At 36.0% G+C, this 24,737-nt stretch overlaps 1 protein-coding gene across 1 annotated transcript in view; it reads right to left on the bottom strand.

The window, feature by feature from the left end:
• Nucleotides 1-213: 213 nt before the first annotated feature.
• LOC104511287 (probable G-protein coupled receptor 125) overlaps nucleotides 214-24,737 on the bottom strand; it is a 183,816-nt gene continuing 159,292 nt past the window's right edge. Inside the window, exons 12-17 of the mRNA XM_010153843.1 lie at nucleotides 22,160-22,367; nucleotides 21,020-21,228; nucleotides 12,170-12,297; nucleotides 11,120-11,243; nucleotides 3,454-3,599; nucleotides 214-363 (exon numbers count right to left, since the gene is read on the bottom strand). Of these exons, the coding sequence (XP_010152145.1) occupies nucleotides 306-363; nucleotides 3,454-3,599; nucleotides 11,120-11,243; nucleotides 12,170-12,297; nucleotides 21,020-21,228; nucleotides 22,160-22,367 (873 nt within the window). The 3' untranslated portion in view covers nucleotides 214-305. The remainder of the gene's footprint in view (nucleotides 364-3,453; nucleotides 3,600-11,119; nucleotides 11,244-12,169; nucleotides 12,298-21,019; nucleotides 21,229-22,159; nucleotides 22,368-24,737) is intronic.

Below are 24,737 nucleotides of genomic sequence, written 5' to 3'. Positions count from 1 at the left end.
TGCTACCTGTGCCACAGTTTGGGTTGATGAGAAGTTTTGTAAATTGCAAGTAATAGCTGAAACTTGCATGACTCTCTGTCAGGCAAAATCTGACTTCAGATGAGTCAGACGCCAAACTCTGCCAGGTTTAACAAATGTCCACAGAGAATGAACAGATAGAATTATTTATTTCTATTAAGAGTGCCAGAGAGTATATTTTACAGGAAGTAATTTCATTATCTGTTGAAGTGCTAGGGTTCAGCATTTCAATATACAAAATTCAATGATGCATTAATTTGATCCACCTCATTAGCATCCAGGCACATTTAGTGAAAAATGTCAGAATTGTTACAGTCAAAGTGATAGGCCCCGAGAGCTTTAAATCTATAATTAACAGATAACACACATATCATGTGTAGTATAGATAATAATATAAATAGTGTGCAATGTATAACATATAGAACCTATTGTATAATATATGATTAATATATGAAAAGAGGCAAAATTCAAAATCATGTTGCCATGAAGGACAAGTATCAGTAAAATTACACTGCAAAAAGATTTCAGTTTTGAACACTGTATCTAGAAGAGAGACAGCTATAGAGAACTACAATTTCACATCATTAGATGCATCTTGCCACAGCTCGAGAAAAACTAGGAGGAAAAGATCAAGTGTACCTCATTTGTCTTACTTCTGTAAATGAATAAGCAGATAGCATGCAGAGAAACTGAAGCAACTGTTACAAGGAAACATCCTTTTCTACTAACAGGTAAGGTCTCCTTTTAGATATTTTGGTGTTTATTTTCACTATTTCAGCTACTTTTTAGAGTGGATAAAGCTTCTTGAAAAAAATGTGGTGAGAATTTTTATAATTTCTTGGTAAATTCCATGTCATAGAACTATGTATTGATTTCTGGCAGTAGTCCCTGCTTACTGACTCACAAAAGCTATCCTTATGTCTCATATAGCAATTCCTCATATTCATAAGGAATACAAAAACACTAATATATGAACTGGAAACCCAGTCTATCATACACATCCACTGCCAGAAAAGAACAACAGAGAACAGCAAAGTGTACAGTTCTTGACAAACACGTTCATATATTTATGTTCAACAAAACCTGAGCACAAGTCAATCTATGTCTACAGACAAGGATTAATGACAAACTACCTCTTCTTTAAGAGTGTCTTGCAGACCATGTTATATGCTCTCTAGCACTGATGGTCCTGACATATAAAAAAGCTTAACTCAGTCTCCATTTGAACAAACTTTATATCATTTAGCTATCTAATGGTGTCAAATGGAGACAAAAATTAACAGTTCCTCACCCAAAACCAGACAAACTTTGATGTTCTCTCTTATGTACCTGTGGAACAATATAAATAAAGGCTGGCATCAGTGTATAGATACAACACTGCCTAATTAAAAAATTTCTTATAAATTACTACACTAAGTACCTTAAATGGATTTAATGGAAACATTATGATACAGAATAATTCTGATTCTAATTTTATTAAAACCAGGAAAGTTAAAATACCCATAAAAATTATCATTATCATTCTAAAAGAACAACAATTACTAATTATGAGTTTGGCATTTTCTTTTCTTGCTCAAAGGTATTTTTAATTTTCCATATACTATGCCCATTTTCTACATGAAATGAAATTGATCATTACTACTTTGAATCTAGTACTAACCATTATGAAATCATATTACGACATTTCAGTGCCTCTGTCTCTAGGACATATGGTGCTCTGAGTGGGAAAAATAACTTAGCTATTAAACAATTATACTCATCTTCTCCTACAGCTAAAAGGAGGTTTATAATTTCTATTACTAAAGTTAAAACGTCTACTGTTTATTTTTGCTGTCTGAGAACCTCAACGTGACTGGCACAACAAAGATTCTAATTAATCTGTTCTGTAACCTGATTGTCTATTGCTTTCCAACTCAGATAAGATTTGAAGAATATACACTACACTGGGTCTATGTAACCTGTAACAATTTTCTTTCTTAATAGCCACACTACAGCATTTGAAAATTGGCAAGTATTCATTTTGCCATGAGCTAGTAACTGAAAGAGTGAAATTCTCATCAGTGAAGAATGCTGTAGTAAATCATGGATTAGCAACATCAGGCACTCTCAGCAAAAGTACATCCTCTAGCTAAACACCTAACAAAGCTAATGTTCAACATGGCTCTTCTTCTCTTTGCTACCTAAATTTATGTTAACTTTAATCAATTTCATCTCTGGAAAGAAAATGTTTTAAAAAGCAGAAAACTAATCACATTAATAAAGATTTCGCTCAGCAGAATCAGATAGCAAAACACAATTTGTCTTCCTATAGACCTTTAACAAGCTGTGAGAACCTCGCAATGCTACTTAAAAAACATTTTGTGTTTAAAATAAAATAAGCTATGTCTGTTTAAAAAATGCACTAATCAGCATTTCTCACAGCACAGCCATAAAAAGTAGAATTTGTATTTATTGTTCTTCACTATAAAACCAAAGTCCGTAGTCTAAAATGACCATTCAGGTTTTTCCAGGATTGTGGGGAAAGAGCGACACCTCCATAAGGCAATTCATCCTGTTCTTGCACAGACGTCCAAGACAGAAGGGAGGAATTGTTCTCTGGAAGTTCCTCTCTGTTTCAGTCTCACTCCAAAATCTCTACAGGGACACTAGATAACTTTGGCTAATACCTAACTTTTTGATAGCCAAAGTCAAAAAAGATGAATCCATCTTCTCATGCCTTTGGTCAAAAATCCCAGTTTGTGGTAAGATGGTTGGTGGCTTCTTTGTTTGTTTGGTTGGTTTTGTTTGTTTGTGGGTTTTTTTTGTGGGTGTGTTTTTTTTTGGGGGGGTGTCTTTTTTTTTTTCACCCTATGCAGACTGACTATTTTGGTTTGAAGTTTCTGCATCACGGGCATCTGGTTAAAATTCCTACTGTCAGAGACACGTTAGTCTGCTCCATCTAGAAGGCTGATAGGGAGTCTAGACTTTCAGTTGCTCCTGTAATAGCATCAGATGTCTGATGTGCAATGAGGAAGTTTGCTATCAGGTTACTAGGCAATCAGTACAAGCGCGGGCAAGATTTACAACAGAACAGATAAGGGTAAAGGGAAAGTTGTCATAGCGTAGTTTCTGATGATTAAATAATGCCTTAGCCCAGAAGCAGGACAGGTTTTTTTCCCCCATAAGAAAGCAACAGAAACATTCAAACTGTTCCTGTTCAGATAACAGTACCTGAATCTAGCCAGCACCAGTTCTGCATATTTCCATCTCCTGAGTAAACTATTAGCATACAACAAATATTCAGATTTTTATATACACTTAAGTGATTCAATTCTTTATGGGTCCTATTTATAGTATATCAAAAGTAAAGAATAAAGGAATAAAAGTGACAGTTTGTTTAAATTTTATATGTTTTAGGAATGCAGAAAAATAAAACATATAGCTGATATTCCATACCTGAGTAGAGGCTGCTTTGGATAAGAAGGTTGGTCACTGTTTTGGCATGGCTGAGGTTTTTTTGTGACTTGCTTATAAATATTCCTGGCAGTTACTCCAATCCATAGCATAGTAGAGAGTGTAGAATAATGTAGTACTATGCCAACCTAAAAAAATAATGGACAGTTGAACAAGTCAGTAAATGAATCAGTAAAACAAAAGTTTTAGAAGAATCTTATTGCAGAAGTGTACAAGGGAACAGATTTTTTTTAAACTGAATTTCTAAGTGCATGATTTTCTTTCTGGTTATTTCTAATGAGGGAAAACAATTTTGAAAAGCAGATGGAATCTGTTATTTAAGCTATCATAGATAATATCTGTGATACCAGATGGTATTTTATGAAACCAAGACTGTAAAGAAATTGGTTTTGAAGAACCTGATTAATGACAACTTTTTACATCTGGATTTAAAGGGATGAGAAACTTAGTTTGTGTTGCAAGCTTTGTTAGCTGATGGCAATATAATTTAAATATTAATGAGAGGTCAGCATTTTTGCTTGTTATCGCACTACTATTTCCTTTCACTTTTCAGGAGTATCCTGCTGTAGTTCCTTCTCAACTGCATACAGCCAAGGTTGACTTCTTGTAATGGGATCAGTGCTATTTGCCTAAAACCAGATCGCTTTCAGACATATTTTAAGGAAATCATAAACTTGGCCAGACAATTTTTAAAATTAAATGACAGATCTTGGCATACTCCTTTAAAAGGAAAAACAAACTCTCAATAGTGTTGTTATAATTTTGCCTCCAAGAAACTGGTGTGTTTATCATTGAAAGTAAAATAAAGTACTAAATAAAGTACACCTCTAATCTACTAACATCTTTGTTATGATAGTAATTGTTATTCATTACTATGGAAACAGTAATTGGAATTTTATCCAGTCTCCGATGCTTTATTACATCAGCTAAGTCTCCATCTGATTATATAAAATGAGGTTACCTTTGAAGCAATAACCTGACATTTTGCAGTGACAAGTAAAATATTGCTATAATTGGAAAGCACATAAATGTTTAAAGAATACAGAGAATTGCTGAATAAAGCTAACACAAATCTATTATAATGATTTATTTGAACCAGTGTTCATTTTTGCCCAAGTTAAAACAAAATAATTGATGGGTAAAGAAAAAAATTCCATTAATTTTGTTTATATCTATTAATATAGCACAAAACTTGAAGATAGCAGCAAATATCAACAGAAAACCCTTTGTAATTTTCTCTGGGACTTGTCTGACACATTAGGCAAGGCAGTATAAAGCCTTCATATCTGTTGTCGCTTGAGGTAAAAGAAGCAGAAATAAGAGAATGAGACAACTTTGTACCATCAGTTGGCAGACATTGCCAATTCAGTGGCTAGTGCTGTCTGGACTTAGTTCATATGCAGCTTACAGCATTTCTGTAGGACGCAGTGAATATTTCTATGAGCTGGGCCGGGGGAGTGAAGGAGTAAGGCAGCAAGGAGAAAAGGAGAAGGAGAAAGAGGAAGAAAAAGGAGGTGGGAACCATGAGAAACAACTGGTAAAACTCTAGAGATTTGGTTCATTGCCTCTTTCTCATTTCAGCATAGCACTTCTACTATATATTCTGTAATCATTCTACACAAGTATGCCAAAACGTCTGTAAGAATATGAAAGTTGGGATGCATTCCCTGTGAGAAGACACCTACATATGAAATTTTAGACAACATATATGGCCACGTATACAGAAATTATTGGCCACATATATAGAAATTGTCAGCCACTTAAGTGGATGAGATATCTAAAAGTAGTTCAGTAAAACAATTTTAGTGAAATTTCAAGGAGGCAACTGAACTAAACTGAAATCATCATTGCTGTACCACACCTTACTGACATTACTTTTCTCCACAGGTGCTCATAGTTCAGCAACTTAGTTCCTTCTGATATATGGACAAATAGAACAAACATGAACAAGAGGCAGAAATTTTATCATCTTCTGTGGTAACTCTTTAATAATATGTCTCTTTCTCTCTCTCTCTCAAAAAAAAATCCATTTGCATTTCTTGCTAAAGGAAAACAGGATATATCCTGATGATACAGGACCTCCTCATGACTGACAGATTTTACAATGGTGACAATTTGGAGATAAAAAAATATATGACATAACAAAAATGTGGAATTTGAAGGGTGCACTGAGGTGTGATGCTAAACTCCAAAGGAAAGGGTACCCCTTTTATCTGTGTGGTGATGCTTTTTTTTTCTCACTTCCCATCACAAAATATGCTTTCTGGATTTGAATTTTTGCTCTTACTCATCCACTAATAATAATTAGTAAAGAAATGTTTGGTATGCCTCATCTTGAAAATTCACTGTTTCAAAGTGGTGGGCTTTGCTCTGCATCTTCCTTCCCCAAATCTCCACACTGACATCAGTCAGGCCACAGGGATGGATTTCCCTCACTGTTGGACTTAGGCTGTGGCTGCATAACCTTTTCTCCCCTCCAGCGGGACTACCTCTTTCTAGCTCTCAAACTAGGAATACATCTGAGCCCTATGCTAGAATACACGAGATACTAGCTCATAACATGGAAGGGGAAAGACAAGGCTCAACAGAAAGGAGAATGGGACAAAGATAGTTTTGTTCAGTAAACTCTCACTTAGCTCTGTTAGCAAATATAAAGCTTAGGTTTATGCACTAAAGGTCCAGGGTACAAATTTACCTGTGTATATCTTGTTACTGGATTTGTGCCTCTGTAAAACTTAAGAGGCCAATCAATAAATACAAATTAAATATTCACATGTTCACTTGAAATTATTTTCACTACAAGTATAACTTTTGTATTTCATATAAAATTGTGTGGGAAGGGTCAAGTTTTCCACACAGAACAAAGGATTGTGATTGAATATATTAAAGTGATGACCCTTATTCATAAGAAGTTTTTCCACTGACAGGTCAAATGGTACAGAAAGAACTGTCAGAATATGCACTGAAGACAGCATTGCACCTAAAGCTATTTAATAACTGCAGTTACATGGTGAAAAATCTCTTGTTTCCTTGGACTCATTTTGTCCATGTCCTGTATTCTTAGAACTCTTATGTTTGGGAATAAGCACCAGCCTACCAAATAGAAGAATACCTTTCTATGGCCAGAAGATGTTGTCTGTATGTGCTTCTTCAATAGATTTGAGTACCCTAGAGCTAACTTAAGCTCCATACCATGCAGTTACCATGGTAATGACCAGACACACATTTATGCAAAGCACTTTGGCACAAAAAGTTCTCTTGATCAGCTTTAACTTGCATACAACTTTCTTTGTTTTCCCCTAGTTTTACTTTTTTTTTTCCAATTGTAATCATAATTCAGTTAAGATTGTTCTTCCTCAGTCAGTTCTATTTAAAGGAGGATATGTATATGCACTGACATTCCAATTAAAGTATTAATCCTGTTCTGAAGGTGATTCTTTTCAGTGCGGTGAAGGGATTCAGGAATTTCTCTGTGGACTAGGACACCATTGGATGTGAATATTTAATGAACTTAGCCTTATTTAGCCTTAGAACTTATTTAGCCTTAGAACAACCCTGTTTAGAGCAAGAAGTTGAGACCCACCAATCAGGTACCTGAGACCAGGAAGGACAATCTTCAACATGCACATCTAACTCAATAGTGTGCAGTCTTTAGCAGTCATAGGTGGCTGCTAGTAAAGTTTCCAGCCACCTACAATCTTGCTTGTGCATACAACTAGCTCTGTTCCTGTCTCAGCAGAACTGAACAATGCAGTACTTTTCTCACAAAAGACCACTCAAGAACTCTTAAATAACATTCTTTGCTTGAGACAGCCTAACCAGCAAACTTGATTCCAGTACATTAATTTTACACCCATTCTTTAAAAAAAAAAAAAAAAAAAATTAGCTAGAGCAGAAAGAACTGCTCTTTTCCTTCTCTTCCTATAATATTTTTGTATCTACAGTTCCTACCCGAGATGCAGTGTGTACCTCTAGGATGTCCTTAGTTTAACAGGATCCAAATCTAAATTTCAGACTTCCAAGCGTAGTATACTAACTACTATGCTACTGGCTACTATGGAGCAGGCTTCACCTTTCTTGCTGATTTACTGCCCTACAGAAAAGAATTCACAAGCAGCTTCACTTATGACACTCATCAGGGAGAAGGAAGATCTGAGCCTTACCAAATTTTACATGAAAGTTTTTATTTGATAAACCACATAGGAGGTTCTTGGAGACATGATTGATGTGATCATGCCATTCAGTGACTGGCCATTAGGATAACAAATTATGATTCTGTCTAACTCCCTAACTTTTCTGACTCCTCAAGTCTTGTGCCCCTAAGCCTTTTCTTCATGCTTCAACACCTTGAACTGACTATTTCATCCCCTGCATCAATAGCCTCATGGCTATCATGCTCCCATGTAGGAGTCATGAGACTGAAATCTTTCAGACTGATGGTACATAATCAATGCCTCCCACACACGGGGTGGGATCCAGCTACAGTTGTGTCTCCTTCCATCATTCCTTACATGAAAAGAGTAAGTCTCCTTCTGCCCTTTGAAGGAAAGTAATCTGAAACCTTAAGTCCGGGAGATGGAAGGGGCTGACTACGTCATCCACTGGCTCAAGCACCTTTCTGGCTAGTGTACTGGCCCTGATTAATCCCATTCTACTGTTCATAGCACAACCTTTGTGTTGCGTGAAAGATTTTGCTATAAACTCAAGACTCTATTCTACACCAACAGGCAGCATTCAGTGATACCCAGAAAGAGACTAATGGGTAATGTAAACAGTGTGTAGATATAGCCTCATTCACACAGGAAACCTGTGAAGAAGCAATCAACTCTTCCAGACCAGCACTCTAACATCAATTTTCTTTATAAATCATAAGGATTGCATAGCCCATACACAAGTGAGACTGTCTATACATAATCCTTTCTGAAATAGGCATGCAGGTTTAAAAGGGAGTTTTTGATTTTTAGATTCTAGATAAAAATAAATATCTTACTATCTCTGAAAACACATTTTTTGGTGTAATTACTTTTCCTTCAAGGGGATACGAAGGTACTTGCAGCTATCTATCATGGAAAATGGTTCCATTTCCAAGGCATTATATCCTGCTAGTTAAAATTAGCCTGGGTCACCTCATTTAGAGGAGAAGATGATCCAAATGAAGTTATTTTAGAACAACTCTTTTTGGTTAATTATGAAGGATAAATATTAACTCCATCTATTATTTCACTTGTGTAAGGATGTTTGCAGCGAAATCTGTGTGAAAGTTGTGTGAAAGGGATAATTACAATAAGAACGGTGGAGGTTCACTGGCTTTGACACCACATTTCAGTGATTAGGACAGAAAATGCTTGCACTTGGAATCTTCCCCTGTGCACTCAGGAAACCATGCAAATCACATTGCTGTGGGGCAAAGCTGTGTTTTGAATTGTAGCAGATGGAAAGATACCAGTGCTATAGCGACACTGATGGTGTTACACATGAAGTATAACTAATATTTTAGTGCTGCTTGAAGCAGTAATATTTTCACAAATATATTTTTAAATCCTAATATATTTTTTTTTCTAGAACTGGGGGGAAAAAAAGAAGAGAAAAAGACAAAACTCAGACTTGAGGGACACACAAGCCCAAAACAGCTATATGAATATACCTTCCATTAGACTAAGTGATTCAAAGAATTGCTATATACCATAAGCAGGAGAAAAGAAGTGCTATCCACTCCATCACCACTTACACAAGCTATGGGAAATGTTAAAATACATGAGCTTCTCAGGAAACCATTAGTAGGTCTGACCTCCCTACCTCCTAGCTTTCTCACTCTGAATATTAATTCACAGAGTAACCTCCTCAGTGTTATCAAAGATTCACAGAATTCTGAAAAACACTGCTGTCAGTAGGCAAGAAAGTGTCTGTGCTAGGGTATACTGTTCTGGGAGTGAACATTTGTTCAGCCTCTGTTACCAGCTATAGAAGTCTTGGTTTAGATTGTTTGGGCTGTTGCATCCATTGGCTCCAGATAATGACATCTGACATTTTTTACCAGGGACAAGAGGGCTGTGTGTGTCTTGTGTCTTTCCTATACTACAACTGTTGCTGTTATTGTCTGTTGATATAGCATTGTGTCAGGTACATAAATAGCTTTATGAAACTGATTATTTGAATGCTTCCATTCAGTTTCTCTGTTTGTGCTTCTCAGCAGCTCAGAATCTGGCCCTATAGCATAGCAAGAAACAGCTGTCACTGATAATGCATTTTATGAAGACACCCCTGTAGTTTATGTATTACTCATAACAGATTATTAATAAGTCATTTATCTCAATCAATTTTTCATTATTGCTGTTAAGACTGCATTGCTACCATGCAATCTGCAAAGTAAATAACCACGCAATGATTGTAACAACAGATGGTCATTTGTGATCATGTAATTACATGGCCATGGCTGCCCTACAAACTAATCTGCTACCCTCACTTGCAAAATGCAGCTAAAGACAATGGTAAGCAATATTTCAATTTTCTAGGACTCACAGGTTAATTATCACACAATACACTAGATATTGAGAGATATTTATCTCAGAATCATCTAGTGGACAACTGTGTCATTTAAATGAATACCATGTAATGTACATAGGTAGACTTCACATGTAGAACATTACAGGTGCTTACAGAAGCATATGTACTGTTTATCGATGGTCATAAACAAGTATACACAAAAGGCTTCCAAAGCATCTCACTGAAAATTAGAGGGATAACTCTTACACTAGTTCTGCAAGTTTTGCAGTGACTCTGCTGTTGGCTGGTGACTCTTGCAGTTTACACCCATTTGAGCCAATCAGAAGAACCAGATTTGTGACAGGCAAAATATATGGGAGAATGCTGGCTTAATGAAGTGCTTTACTACAGGTAAATACCATCAACATTCACGAGATCCAGAGCACTCTACAAAATTTGAATGAAGAAATATTTAGGACAAACAAATTGTAACAAGGCCTCATCAGGCATTACAGAAGATGACTGAAATTTCTGTCTTTATACACTGTAGAGACTCAGCCTCCATATTCAGAGCAGCTGAAGCCATGCCCTCTCTATTCATCTCACAGCACTATATAGACCCGCAGCAGTGCAATCAGGGGCCCATAAATTGCAAGTGTACTGGTCTGCTTTGTCTCCTTAGCTTCGGATATAATTAAAAGGCATAATCACACCATAAGCATTAAGCTGCTCAAGTGTATATGTAGGCATCACTCAGTGAAGCCAGGGCCACCCTCAGGAAAACTGTATATATATTACAAAAGAGCAGCAGTAATTTCAGTTCCACACATTCAACCCAAAGAAAGGTCAAAAATATTTGGGAATTATAGTTTTCAACTATCCTATAGAACAGAGAAATATGATTTTTAGGGATTTGTTTTAAAATAAGGGAATATGAGTTGCAGAGAAGTTAATGCATTGGTCAGCCTCTCAAAACAGAAATTCAGGTGACACTGAACACTCCCAGCGCTGGCCTTTAAAAACATGCTTATAACAATGACTTACTCGGAAGAATTTAAGATCCAGGAACAATATATGAAAAGAAAGGGATCTAGCAATATTATGTTAGAAGATACAGCTTTAGGTTTTCATTCTATTAGTAAAAGTTACTAAGGCAGATACTTACAGCTTGACATATAATTGGATATTTAATGCGATTTATTCCACCAGCAAAAACAGCAAATGTCAGAGCAGTATGGAAACAAAAGTTGAGAAGCATGTGCCATCCTTTTCTACTTATTCGGATTGTGCTGTTGAAAAATCACATTATAAAATTAAACAACAACATATCTCTTATGAAAGTTACAATTTAGAAAAAAATGCTTAATATGATAGAATTAAATTTTCTGATTCTTGAATACCTACTTCGCAATCTATAAAATCAGGACAGCATCTGATTTATACAGCACTGAAGTCAATGATGAAAAGGCAAAATCAATGGTAAAATTTGTAAAGAGCCTACTGATTCAAAGTTTCCTCCATCAAATCAAGCATTTAAAGTATAGTAATAAAAGCAAAGGGCTTATTGCATAGCCTCAGCTATGCAGAACTTAACAAGACATCTCTAAAGGATTAAATGGAAGCTGAAGATCAGAAGTCATTGCATTAGGTTCACTTAATTAATATTTAGCAGCTTCTACGGTACAATACATTCCTACTCTTTTAAATTGCTAATGGTCTTTAACAGAAATATGTAGTTAAAATGGCATTTATATAAATCTTTCATATAAAGGAAAACACAAGTTTTCTAAAACCAAAAAGATTTAGAAGTCAAAGAAAGTCTCTTTTATCCAATGATAGTTATGGGTCTTTCAACCAAACTTTATCTTGGAGGCCAATACCATCAGTGCAGATTTCCAAAGTGCTGCTCGACTGGAATTTGCCTGAAAGCAATTTGATAGTGCTCATGGTTTTATATTGAATTATCAATTTAGAAGTCTTAGGAACAGTGTGTAGACCATTTAGACATATGTCTCCGGAAAGATACAGCTTGGGAAAAGCTTCAGAAAGGCTGACAACCTTTTTTGATTTCTCTGGTGTGAGTAAATCACATTGCTGATATTATTATCCAACAGTAATTCAGATAGTTTGAATTTATCTTTTCAGTGAGGGCTAGAAAAAGTACCTCAGCATAATTCTGACCGTTTAACAAAAGTGCTTAAAACTGAATTCTTACCTGTGGTGGACAATGTAGGTGATAATGGAAGCAAACAGGCACAACAACATAACTGCAGTACATGCATATACCACAGGGTGCAGAAACTCCCCTGGGTACTGGGGGAAAGACAGCACTGTCTTAAAATCCTGTGGAGAAAGCAAAATGATTTAACATTGTTAGGCACATGTGAATCTCTGAGATTTCATTTCAATATGTGCTGTCGTTTCTAGCTGTTCTCCTTCAAGAGCAGGAAAACAAGATGATGAACTTTCTATGTAGATATAGTTCATGAATTTCCAATAACATCAGACTGCTCTTTCCTCATCTGCATACACTTTGCAAGACAGAAATTAACCTTTTTGTACAAGGAGACATATTTTAATTTAAAAAAAGGTCTGAAAAAATACACAGACTATTATTTTTCCAGGCATTAGCAATATCTGTTCCTTCTGATAACATGAACTTTATGTGTGTATTTTACTAGGATATTAAGTACAAAATATCAAATTATCATAAAGGTCTCTAAATGGCACATACATGGCTGCAGAACCACTGAAAGAAACAAAAGACAAGAGAATACACCCAAAATATTGACTGACTTGCTCCTATATTCAAATATAATTCCCAGTTGATACACTTTCTCTGACCTAGTGACCTTTACACTTAGTTGCAAATACTGTACTATATCAATTTAAAAGCAGCTTGTCAGCTATATTAAGAGCATGACTAAAGATCCATGCATTCCTTTTGGACCTGCTAGGGCCTACTGACACAATTCTTCATGAAAACCATAATGAAAAACTATTAATATCTTTGTAAAATTAACCATATCAAATTTCCATTCTAAATAACTGGATCTCACAAGTAAGAAATAATAGGAGAGCTAAATCTGCAGGTGTGATGGATGGAAAGCAAAAGCAGCCCATTAAGGAAAACAGTATGTCTTTAGACTGTCTGAAATAAACCAAATATTAGAGGTTCACTAGGATACATTAAGCCACATCTGTTTGTGGCATTACATTTCTGCAAACAAGTACTATAAATTAGACACCCAAACTATCACCTGAGTGCAAACAAAGTGTCATCTACATGCTGGTTTCCATGTGCAGTGGCACTAACTGTGCATAAAATGAATATACAACCCAGAAAGAGGTAAAATCTGAAAAGGTACTGAATGTGACAACCCAGCAAACTCTTAACACTGAAAATACATTTAAAAGCCTTTTCTCTTATTTGTCAGTTTCAGGTTTTCCTGGAAGAAGATTCAATACATTATTTTCCCAAGGTGAAATCTCCCCTTAAGAGACTGGGACTGTAATGCTAATACATGTTTTTAATCGCATTTGCATGTGGAGAGCTGATTTCCAGCACCTTTATTTATGCATATGAACAAGCACAAGCAGCTAATGTTCATGACTATATGCAACTATTAAATCAGGGGGAAAGGTACTGTTCCATTTACCTTCCAGAAAGGTCTTTAGAAGTAACAGATGCCCTAGTAGTCATTATTTTTACTTCATATTAGCTTTAAAGTTCCTAAGATTGATTACACCGGTATCTATCTTCAGATGCATATTAATGTCAGTTCCAAACCAGAGTGGCTTACAACATAGATAAAAAAGACCACCAAAATGCATCCTCTACCCATTAATTCTTTTACAGAGTGAAGTTCTTGAGGCAGACCATTTTTTACCAGAAATATTCAGTATAATTTTGGCTCATATTACTAGAATAGTAATGTAAATACTGGACAATTTAAATAGAAATACTCTGCTGGAAATTATAAAATATTTACTTCTAGCTTTTACTGATATAATCATATTTTGGTATACAAATAGTACACTTTATCATAATTTTAAGTATATACTTGTTTCAGTTCTGTGCATTAAGAAACTGTTACTGTAACAAATATAAGAGTAATATTGCAGTTATTTAAAGAAATAAATATGTTGGATATTTCTGAAAAAAATACTCTGAAAAGTTAAAGTTGTGAAAAAGGAAACACACTGAAGCTACACATTTATGTAGCAACAAAGGAAAGCAATTTTACTTGAGGTGGCATCATTCAGTGTACTAAAGAAGCAGCTTTTAGTAGTGTAAATGCAAGGATCAACCAATGACTATGTTTGAACATCAGTATAAAAGCAAATGCCGTATGTCCTACAGGATAACAGCCATTTTTTTCTGCAGAAGAAACAAGAACAATCAGCATCTTAAAAGCTAATTCCATGTTAAAATATTCATTTTTTTATTATTATCTCTTTTCTAATCTTGTACAGGAAATAAGTGGTAAAACTTTTGAGTATCATAATGCATTATTGCCAATGTAGAATATCCTTTTGAAGAGTTTTGTATATTGAAAACTGATTTCATTCTAGATATATAATAAATTTATCTTGTCTGCTTTTTGATGATAATTAAGCCTTATTGATCTGTTAACCTCCTCTGAGTAATCCTCTGGGGAAGACAGCATGAAGAAAACATTTATGCTGTATGCAAAGCAGCATACTTGTATGTTACATTTTAAAAGGGTAGGTTTGATTTTATATCCTAGAGGGGATTTCAATGATGATGATATTAAAAAATGGCAGGAATATCTACAGGAAAATGAATACACAGAGGACTTTGACCATTACAAAATGCTGCCTACAACTACAAGGGCAGTAAAATGTTGTCTAGTGAGAAGTTATCATTCATTCACCCTTACAAGCAGGTGTGAAACCAGCTTCTTTCAGTTGTAAATGCCACTATGGTATATAAGCCACAATAGAAATTAGTGACAGGAGAAGACTTTTTATCAGCTATTTTATTCAACAATCAGAATTATAAAAACATCAGAGTGCAAATGGAACTTTCATCTTTACTTCAGAGTTCATTCCAAAAATTGACTGAAACAGACACATCTATACTGATCAGTTAAAACTCAATATGAAAGTATAAAGAAGTATAGACAAATTACAGACTAAAGGCATGTAGAGACATCTAAGAGCAGATGCTGAGAAAGCTGAGGGGAAGATACAGTGAACTAATACTAAATATCTGGTACATTCACAAAATCACAGCTGCTAAAAACAATCTAGTTTGTGCAGTAAATTATTGTCATCCATCTACTTATACTGCAAATTAAACGTTTATTTTAATATATTCCTTCTAACAGTGTGACTTCAGAAAGTGTAGTCATACTGATTTCTGTGTTTAAAGCAGGAAAGCTGAAATTGTGTTCCCCAAGGAAGTGGTATCCAAGCACCACAGAGACAGAAACATGAACTATCAGTTATGGTAAGATTCCTATTTGTATTTAGAAACCTCCAACTTCAACAAATAAAAAACCAAAAAAAACTTAAGACTTAGGTGCCAAATATTAGGATGTTTAGGAGCACCTAATGTGCTCCTAATGTGGAAATGAATGTGGAAATTATCCATAGAGTTGTGTCTCTAGCGGGAGGTGAAAACATTGCAGTGCACGTTGAGTGGAGCAGTTGACGTGCTGAGGGGCAGGCCTGCCATTTAGCAAGATCTCAATAGGCTGAGAGAATGGGCTTACAGGAACCTCATGAAATTCAGTGAAGAGAAACAAAAAGTTTCCTGTCTCTGGTACAGAGTAACTCCAACAGCAGCAGAGGCTGACGGGCCATTGCTGGAAAGAAGCTTTGCAGAAAAGAATCAGAAGGTCATGGTGGACAACAAACTGAAAGCAGTCCAGCGGTGAGCCCTTGTGACACATAAGGTGAACTGCATATTGGGCCACACTGGCAAGAGTTCAAGCAGCCGGCTGAGGGAAGGGATTATTCCCTTCTATTCACAACTTGTGAGACCAAATCTTGACTAGTCTGTCCGGTTTGGGGCTCTTCAGTACAAGAAAGACACTGAAAAGTTGGAAGGAGTCCAGCAGAAGCCACCAAGACAATAAGATGGCTCAAGACCTAGATTCTTATTGTTTAATTTACACCTCCTATCTCCCAAGAGCTGAGTTTACTGAGTTCCTTTATAGTCTGGACCTCTTTACTCTCTGGTTGAAGCTGCAACTCCACAAACGTGAGATCCATTAAGTCAACAGAAAGCAAGAGAAAATAGAAAGCGCAAGCCTGAGCCAGAGGCTCGATTTGCCATAAAGTTATTGCATTTTGAAGGAGAGAAGCCCGGATTTTTGTACATAGGACTAAGTCAGTTTACGTATTTTACAAAGCAATTAATACATGTTACTAAGTATACTTTAATGAAAAGTAGATGTAATCCAAGGAGAAATTAATAAAAGCCTGATCATGCTATTATGAGTACTCTTAGGTGAAGATATGTGCCTCTTTGCAAGGCCTCGGAATGACATCAGAGGTTAGAAATCTAGCTCTTTACACAGGGAAGCATCTAGGCACATGAAGTGGAATCTAATTCCAGGGAATTTGCAGTTCCCACTATACCAAATATTAATTTGACAGATCACTTTCATAGTCTGGTGCTTAAACTCTGCTAAGGTCTATTCTGTAGGTGTGAAAGTATGTTAAACGCACAGAAAAATTTTTGAAAAGTTCATCCTTAAACCTCTCTTTATAGGCAGCCTGATTTTTTGAAATATGGAGCCAGGTTTCTACCGCCTGCTATGGGAAAACCCTGTGTTCTCTATGGGGAAAATGTCAAATACTGTAATTATGTCAACCTTCTAAATGACATCTCTGTAATACTTCCCTGACTCATGAATTAATTTCTCAAAAGCCTTAGACAGGCTGCTTAATTTGGAGAAGACCTGAAACACAGAAGTTTAGAAGACTGTTTTCAGAGCTGAACTTCATGAATGGGCCTAAGATATTCTGCAGTTGTCTCCAGTCACACTAAAAATATTTAAAATGTAGTTTTTGAAGTACTGTGATCCTACCAATTTGGAAAGACTTAAAGGATTCAGGGAATGTCCCTGAATGTCCCTGCCCATGGCAGGGGGGTTGAAACTAGATGATCTTTAAGGTCCCTTCCAACCCTAACCATTCTATGATTCTATGATTCTATGAATGCGTGTAAAACAACAGGAGAAAAATCCTTTAACTTTTACATGATCCGTTGCAAGTATTTTGCCTCTCCTCAATTTCTCATTCACACATTTTTCCAAGATTTCCTTCCAGAATAGTTTCAAATTTGCTCTGTTTTTGTCAGCTCAATCTCAGCAATAATTATCTCAAATAGCCATCCATTGGATGTATGCTACTTTTATAAATAATGACTCCTTACACTCACAAAGAAAAAAACCCAAACAACAAAACCCTCACCTATGGTGTTTGGAATAATGAGATACATTGTAACAAAACAAGAAAGGAGTTGCTTATGATTTCATGTTGCTTTAACCTACCTTCAGGTTTACAGTTAAAAATACTTACAATATTTATTAATCCATTTTATGTTAATTGAAAAACTGCATACCTAGATTTAAGAATTTTACTCGTGTTTATTTGGCAGATTTGAGGAAATTACTATTGACAAAGGAGTCTGAGAGGGAAAGGGAAATGCTGTATACAATTACAGTAACATCCATCACTATTGAATTGCCATTCTGTTTTAAGAAAAATGAAAAGAAGAACAAAGGACAACACATGTCAAAACATATTTAGCAAATTTTGAAATTCAGTGTTGCTGTTGGATATTTTTGTTATCCCTGAAGAGTTTTTTACTCAGATATACTATGGCTACAGGGCACTACATTGGTCATAATATACACAAACACTGTCTTGGAAAATTAAAATATTGATATACAGCTCAGTTCACAAAAAAGCACAAAAAAAAAAGGTATTTCTAGAACAAATAATTAGGTATACCAAAGCCTCAGAATATATAAGTACAAAATTTTACTCTAAAACAGAAAATCATATTGCAGAGGTTCACCGTTCAAGACCCTAGGGTGCTTTGGCCACCCCCAAAGAGACAACAGAAGAGAAGACAAAACAGGGGACTCACCTAAATAGGCAAATGAAGGGAAATAGAGGAATATAACTCGGGAGTTTAGTTTACAGTATTTTACTCTCAGCTCTAGGACATACAGTTCAAAAGCTGATCAAAAAAAGGTAACAATACTGTATTACGTCTGACACTACCTTTTTCCTCCCATCCACTGGCCCATCCCAGTGGAAGTGAGAGCAGTGTGTGGGAAGGAGCTTGTACCTCCTTTCCAACCCAACCTCCAAACTGCACTCACTATCTCATTGACATCACTTGAACAACTGTCACAGAGAGAAATGAAATGGCTCTATATGAATCCTCTCACTTGAAGTATGCTAATGCTTATTAATTATCAACTGTAGTTGATAAATCCTTGATTACTGCCTTCCTAAAAAGGACTCTACGAAACCTTTATTTTAACCCTTTTTTGGTTCATAGGCAGAAACAACTTTATAACAGCAGTCCAGGGAACATTGTCTTACTATTTAAAAAGATGATAAAACAGAATATGTGCTGTACTAGCTATAAAATGTACAGTCGGATTAACTGAGGCTTCTGTATCATCTTGTTCCACAGCAGGATATACATTATCCCGATGGCAATGTAAACCTTCATCACTGTTGCTTTATTGCTGCTCTTCAGTTTACAGATGCTACTTTAGTTTTTTGCTATTACACCAAAACATAATAATAAATTATGAATTTTTATGGTTTAATAGATTAGAGAACTATAGATTAATAACATGTATCATGATACTGTAGTTAATTGCATTGGCTACATACTATATGCTAGCTATTTTGAATTTGCTGTCAGTTTGTTAATATTTTAAAATATATTAGGCACTCAGGTGTGAGTTAAGAAGATACACATAGGCACTTTATACTGTTCATGTTATAAATTAATAGCTAAGCAGAACAATTAAATCATTTTCATCTCTGGTATAAAAGTTGAACTGCCCAGAAAAGCATATTCTCTATCAAATAAAATAACCCCTGACTTTATGCCACAAGACAGTAATTAAGAAGTAACACTTGAAAGAAAATGGTTTCAGATAATAAAGCTACAAAAGTTTTCCAATAGCTGTTTTGAAAGAGAGCTGTTGGAAGACATATTTGTGTATGCGTATATATATCAAATTGACTTAAGGTCAGGCATCTCTTTTTTTTTTTGAAAGTAACTGAAATACAAGCTAAGGAACATACCACATTGTTGGCAGCCATATCAATTGCAAAGCAAGGGTGACTCTAAGATGCTATTTTCTTATCTTGCACAGATAAAAATGGAAGATGCACACAGGATGATGCATGGTAATCAAAGCTGCATTACCATCACAAAACAAACACAAGACCTAAACCAGAATTACAAACCAGATGCAAAAGCTGCAGTAAAAGGTGCCTCAGTTGCCTTTACGGTTGTAGAAATGTGCATTTGGCTTTAAACACCAAAAATTAATTGTAGCTCTTATATCAGTATACAATTTTTTGCAAACAAAATGAAACCATGAAATCGGTTGTTTACAAGCAATTAGTTAACATTTAATAACTACACCATGTTTAAGAAGAGGCTAAACCCAAGCAGTTGAAGGAAGAGGAAGCCATTTTGGGTGTGGCACCTGCAAAGTCAACAGGTGCTTTCTTTAACGAATTTAGAAAAACAGCCTCAAAGTAAAATTATGTTTCATATTCAGGGAAACGTGCAGCTGGGGGAAAAAAGGGAGCTCATAGAAGCTGTACAAGATGAGGTATATTTGATGTCTTTGAATCTTAGAAATAGGTCTTAAATTCTGAATAATTCTGGTATGGGTGAAAAAATGTTCAAGTAACTCTGAGGGAAATCAGTTCTTGTAAAGTGGACAATAATATCTGCATTTAACTCGTGGGTGCCACAGCCTTGTGCTATGATTGGCTGCCATCTGGGCTCCATCTGACAGTAGCAGATTGGTATGCTCTGCACACGTCCTCACAATTCCTGTCGCCTATGTTTGCTGTCCCTTACACATACACACAATACATTATTTACTCAACTATAAACATTTCTGTAATGTACACAAGCAGCATCTACAGTGCAATCATGCACCAGCATTCAGGATCAATCTAGTGCTAATAGCACTCATCTGGCTAATCTTTTTAAAACTGGTTTATAATAAAAATTTTTAATGGTGCAAACATTTTCTCACATATATATGTTAGCAAGCTCTCATTTTTTGTTTGCTTTCCTTTATTCACTGAATAATAACAGATCCTTATTGCATACATAATATTTTTGCTTTCATGAAGGCAACTTTCTGGTAAGCAGGATAGTTAAATAACTGCAATAGGAACTCTTAAGTGTGACTGAGAACAGACCAAAGCAGGCTGATGTGTTAGCACTGCACAGAAATATTTTTCTTCATGAACAGCAATTTCCTAAGAATGCTGTCAGCGTTGGTATACGAACTAAAACTCCCACAGGATCAACAAGGACGGCACTGTCCTTACTTAAGAGAGCAGAAGATGTTAGTCCTCTCCATTTATTAAATGATTCAACATTGCGGTATGCCTGCAACTAATTAGTATGATCAACACAGTGCAGGGCAGGAACAAAAGCAGACCAGCCTCTGAGATCTGCTGATGTAAAAGCACACAGGAGTATACATTTTTAAACCCTGTCCTATAATTTATAACCATTACATACTAATCGTTCCTTGATGGAACTTTCATTTGTAAGACTGAATTTAATGTCATTTCTGATTAGGCCTGTCTCTGGATATTAAAACTGACCACCAGGTTTATTCACTTACTAGCAGTTAAATAACTTACTTCCTTTAAGACTGTCTTTTACTAAACATTAAAAAAAAAACAGGTCAGTTACTGACAAGTAAGAATGATACAGGTGCACGTAAAAAGAACATATATGTATAGCAAAAGAGAGAGAGAGAGAAATATAGGTATATTTGCTAAGTCATATACTTACCATTAGCACTGCAAAGTTACTGAAGTGTGTACTCTGAATGGTGGTAATATTGCCTGCAGAACTAATTATGTGGCACCCTTCTCCCCACCAGCCTCCATGTCCATCTAGAAGGTCAAAATCCCAGAAGGCTGCAATGGGGTCTATACCCCGTGCAAAGTGCCTCAACCCTATAGTAAGAGGGCTGGTGAGGTTTCCAAAACTGCACCCATCTGCAAAAGCAACAAACTGAATCAGAGAGATGGAGTGGAAAACCCTTTACTGATGAATTGTAAAGAGATCAGATACACTAAAGTACGGGGAAAAAAGCAATAGACATACTCTCAATGATCATTCAAAGGTAATGCTCACATTCAGAAAAGTTTGCAATAGTATTAATAAATCTGAGCATTTCCGTCCTATAAAGTGTTCAAATGATCTTATCATCCTTCACAAAGCAGATTTGTTTTTTGTTTCAGGTTTTTCAGTTACCACCAGTGTTATACTATTATCCATGTAACTGCAGAAACGGCTCAGTTTCATAGCAAGATTAATAGCTGAGGCAATTCTGCACTTTGAAAGTCACATTTAAACATTTTAAAAATGTTAACAGAAATGAGAGCACTAGGCACTATCAAATAAAATTGGTAAAATTGCCTAGCTGAATAATTAATCAAAATAATGACCCACTAGCACATACAGTATATCACATTTAGACAAAAGCCCTCAACAACACCTGGTTTACGTCCATCGTACCAGAAAGTATACTGGTGAGTATTGATACATGCAACAGGGCACTACTCCCGCTCCAAAAGCCTTATTTTTATCAGTGTCTAGGATGTTAACATTGCAATTTTCATTGTAAAGAGTAAAACAAGGTTCTTTCCTATAGCATCGTGCTTTAAGAAACAAGCATCTGTAACAACACTGTCGACAAACAGTAGTCCAAAATTTGCATTCTAGTCATACAGCTAGTACATTTCTTTATTTGCAGGATAATTTGAATAAAATCATGCAGATAGAAACAATTGCAAATATTTGTACTAAAGAAAGAGACTGTTTGCAGCCTCTCAGCATACTGTATACTCTACTCCTCTATTCTCTACATAAGCAAGTACACCGTAGCTTTTAGATTAAAGGAAATAATGCATAACAAGTCCTCACCTATTTTAGCAAAAACAGCTGGTGTGGCAACCGTCCTACGTTTCCCATCATCTGCAAGATTTGATGAGTTTCCTGTGCTAGGAAAGAGTTTTCCATTCCGAAAGACAATAAACTGTAGCTTGCAAGTGGAGTTATCAACAGATTGCCAGGCTGAAGACTGAGAGAAGACAGACTGTGGCAAATGAACTGAAGCTACTGCTACAGCATTCTGTACAATGAGAAAAAAAAAGCAACATTTAAAATGCAAATCACAACAGGGTTGCTTTCATGATGTTTTAAACTCCTGTACAAGAAATGTATGCTGCCTTCCTTTCCCAACAGACTGGAAGCAACCAAAGAAGCACGAGCTGTAACCATGGGAATAGGATTGGTACAGTGCATATTAAAAGGGAAAACGTTTTGATTGAATGTGAGAGTCTATATGGTCAAGCTCCCTGCTGCAGAGGTGAGAATGGTTCTTACCGTGCCTGCTAGAGGGTCCATCAACACTGCAGATCTGATTTAAAGAGACAACCTCTACCAGGTTTTCTCCTTCACTTAAAACAGAATCAGACAACTTACATTAAAACATTTCTCCAAAAGGGTACTTAAAGAGTAGAAAAATTATTTTATTAATACAAAAAATTACATCAGCAGAGAACTGCAAGCGCAGTAAATGCCACATTTTGTGATTATGTTTTTCTTTCTTCATGTAAGGAAAATCAGTTAACTCTGTGTTTTAGTAATGCAGCATTAAAAAATATTACAAGCACTAATGTAACAGAAGAAAACAAGACAGCACTAGGAGAAAATGAATGAAGACTGTCAGATCGCTATAATGGCTTTGAGTTGTGAGTGTGTTAGACACCGTTTTACAAGCAGATAATTCCCTTACAGCAGAGCTATAAAATACACCAAACATTATGTTCTGAGGACTTCACTCATCACACATTTTTTTCCTGCCAAAGTAGCAAAGTAATCATTAAAGACTGAGATATTTACAAGAAAAAACAAATGATGAGCAATGGGAAAATAAACAGGGAGTGTGTCCTGAGCCTTGAAGTGAAAAGTGTATGTATTTAAAAACAAACAAACTACAAAATGTTCTAATTTGCATTTCCCCCAAGGGCAAAGTATAGCTTCTGTGCACATAATTTACATAGATTATCACAGTTTACTCATAGCATATGTGCACTACCTCTTTGAGAAGTAAAACAATAATCTTCACAACCATGAAAACAAACATGATATTAATATATATCCATGTGCTAGGAGAAATACACATGTGAAATATAAAAGGTACAAGCAAGACCAGCGAACTAAAATGAATTTGAGAAGTATCCAGTGACCTCATGATAAATATGGGAGAAAAGCATGAGTAATCTGTGATGTCACTTGGATGCTTAAATAAACAGATAAAGGCTTCAGTACAATTTTATCTTTATTAACATGCATATTTTGGAAAGGTTTTGTGATTTTAACAATAAAAATGCCAAAACCTCTTTTTTTTTGAAGTATGTATTCAATCTAGGTGATGACACATTAAAAATTCTCAGGGAAACCAGAGCAAATAGCCATAGGACATTTATACATTAGATTTTAAAACTACTACGAAGACTTTAATTGGAATTAACTGAGCTAAACATCAAGTACTCATCCTTAGATTGTTTCCACTGCCTAATTCACTAAAGCTGTCATAATTGGCTTTATCTCACGCTTCTGAAAAAGACATATTTTACTCTATGACATCCCAAAGTATCTGTATGCACTGAAACTCTGATTGTTATGTACAGAAATTTTTAGACGTTTCATTTGTCAACTGTTGGGGACTTATCTGGAGATGTATGGAAGTGTAAGAGGAGTTACAGTGCGATTAACTTTACATTGGATTTTTATTATTATTTTGTGCTGGAAAAAGCAACAACAATGACATATTAAATTACACTAATTACTTATTATACACTAAAAGAGAAAGCTAGAAGCATCTGAATAAGCTTATGATAATGAAACCAAGAGCTAAAGGCACTGGGATAAGCAACAATGTGCTATGACTTGACAAAAGCAGTCCTACACGAGCCAGGGAAAACAACAGGTTCATAGCACTTTGGTAAGAGGGAAAATCGCCTAATTCATTGTGGTTCTCTAATTTCTTCTCCAACATGATTTACTGATACCAATGGGAAAAAGTAATAGTGTAGACTGAACTTGGCTGTGAGACTGGGGAGGGCAGAGAAGGGGCTGTACCCGTCTACAGCACGAAGAGCTGCCATGCAGGTCTGGTGACAGGTTCCACAGCTGGGGCAAGGCCAAGGTGATGTCCATCCCTCACCTCCTCACTATTGTCCTGTCTCTGCCCACATAGAGACCCATCACCATGTAGCATAAAAGAAGAGAACCTGGTCACGAGGCCCCAAATTTCACCCACAGAATAGATTTTAGCCTCACCAGGGCAAAGTCAAACACAACGAAGAAAAACTGTACACAGCCTACAAATGGATTTATTGTAGACTGACCACACTGCTCAGGCTGACTGAGTAAATCTCACACACATAGCAACACAACACCACATTTGAGTGCAGGCAGGCTGGTGGAGCGAAGG

This window comes from Eurypyga helias, unplaced genomic scaffold, assembly GCF_000690775.1.
Source record: "Eurypyga helias isolate BGI_N326 unplaced genomic scaffold, ASM69077v1 scaffold1886, whole genome shotgun sequence".
Classification (NCBI taxonomy): domain Eukaryota; kingdom Metazoa; phylum Chordata; class Aves; order Eurypygiformes; family Eurypygidae; genus Eurypyga; species Eurypyga helias.
This window is presented reverse-complemented; position numbering and strand designations above follow the sequence as displayed.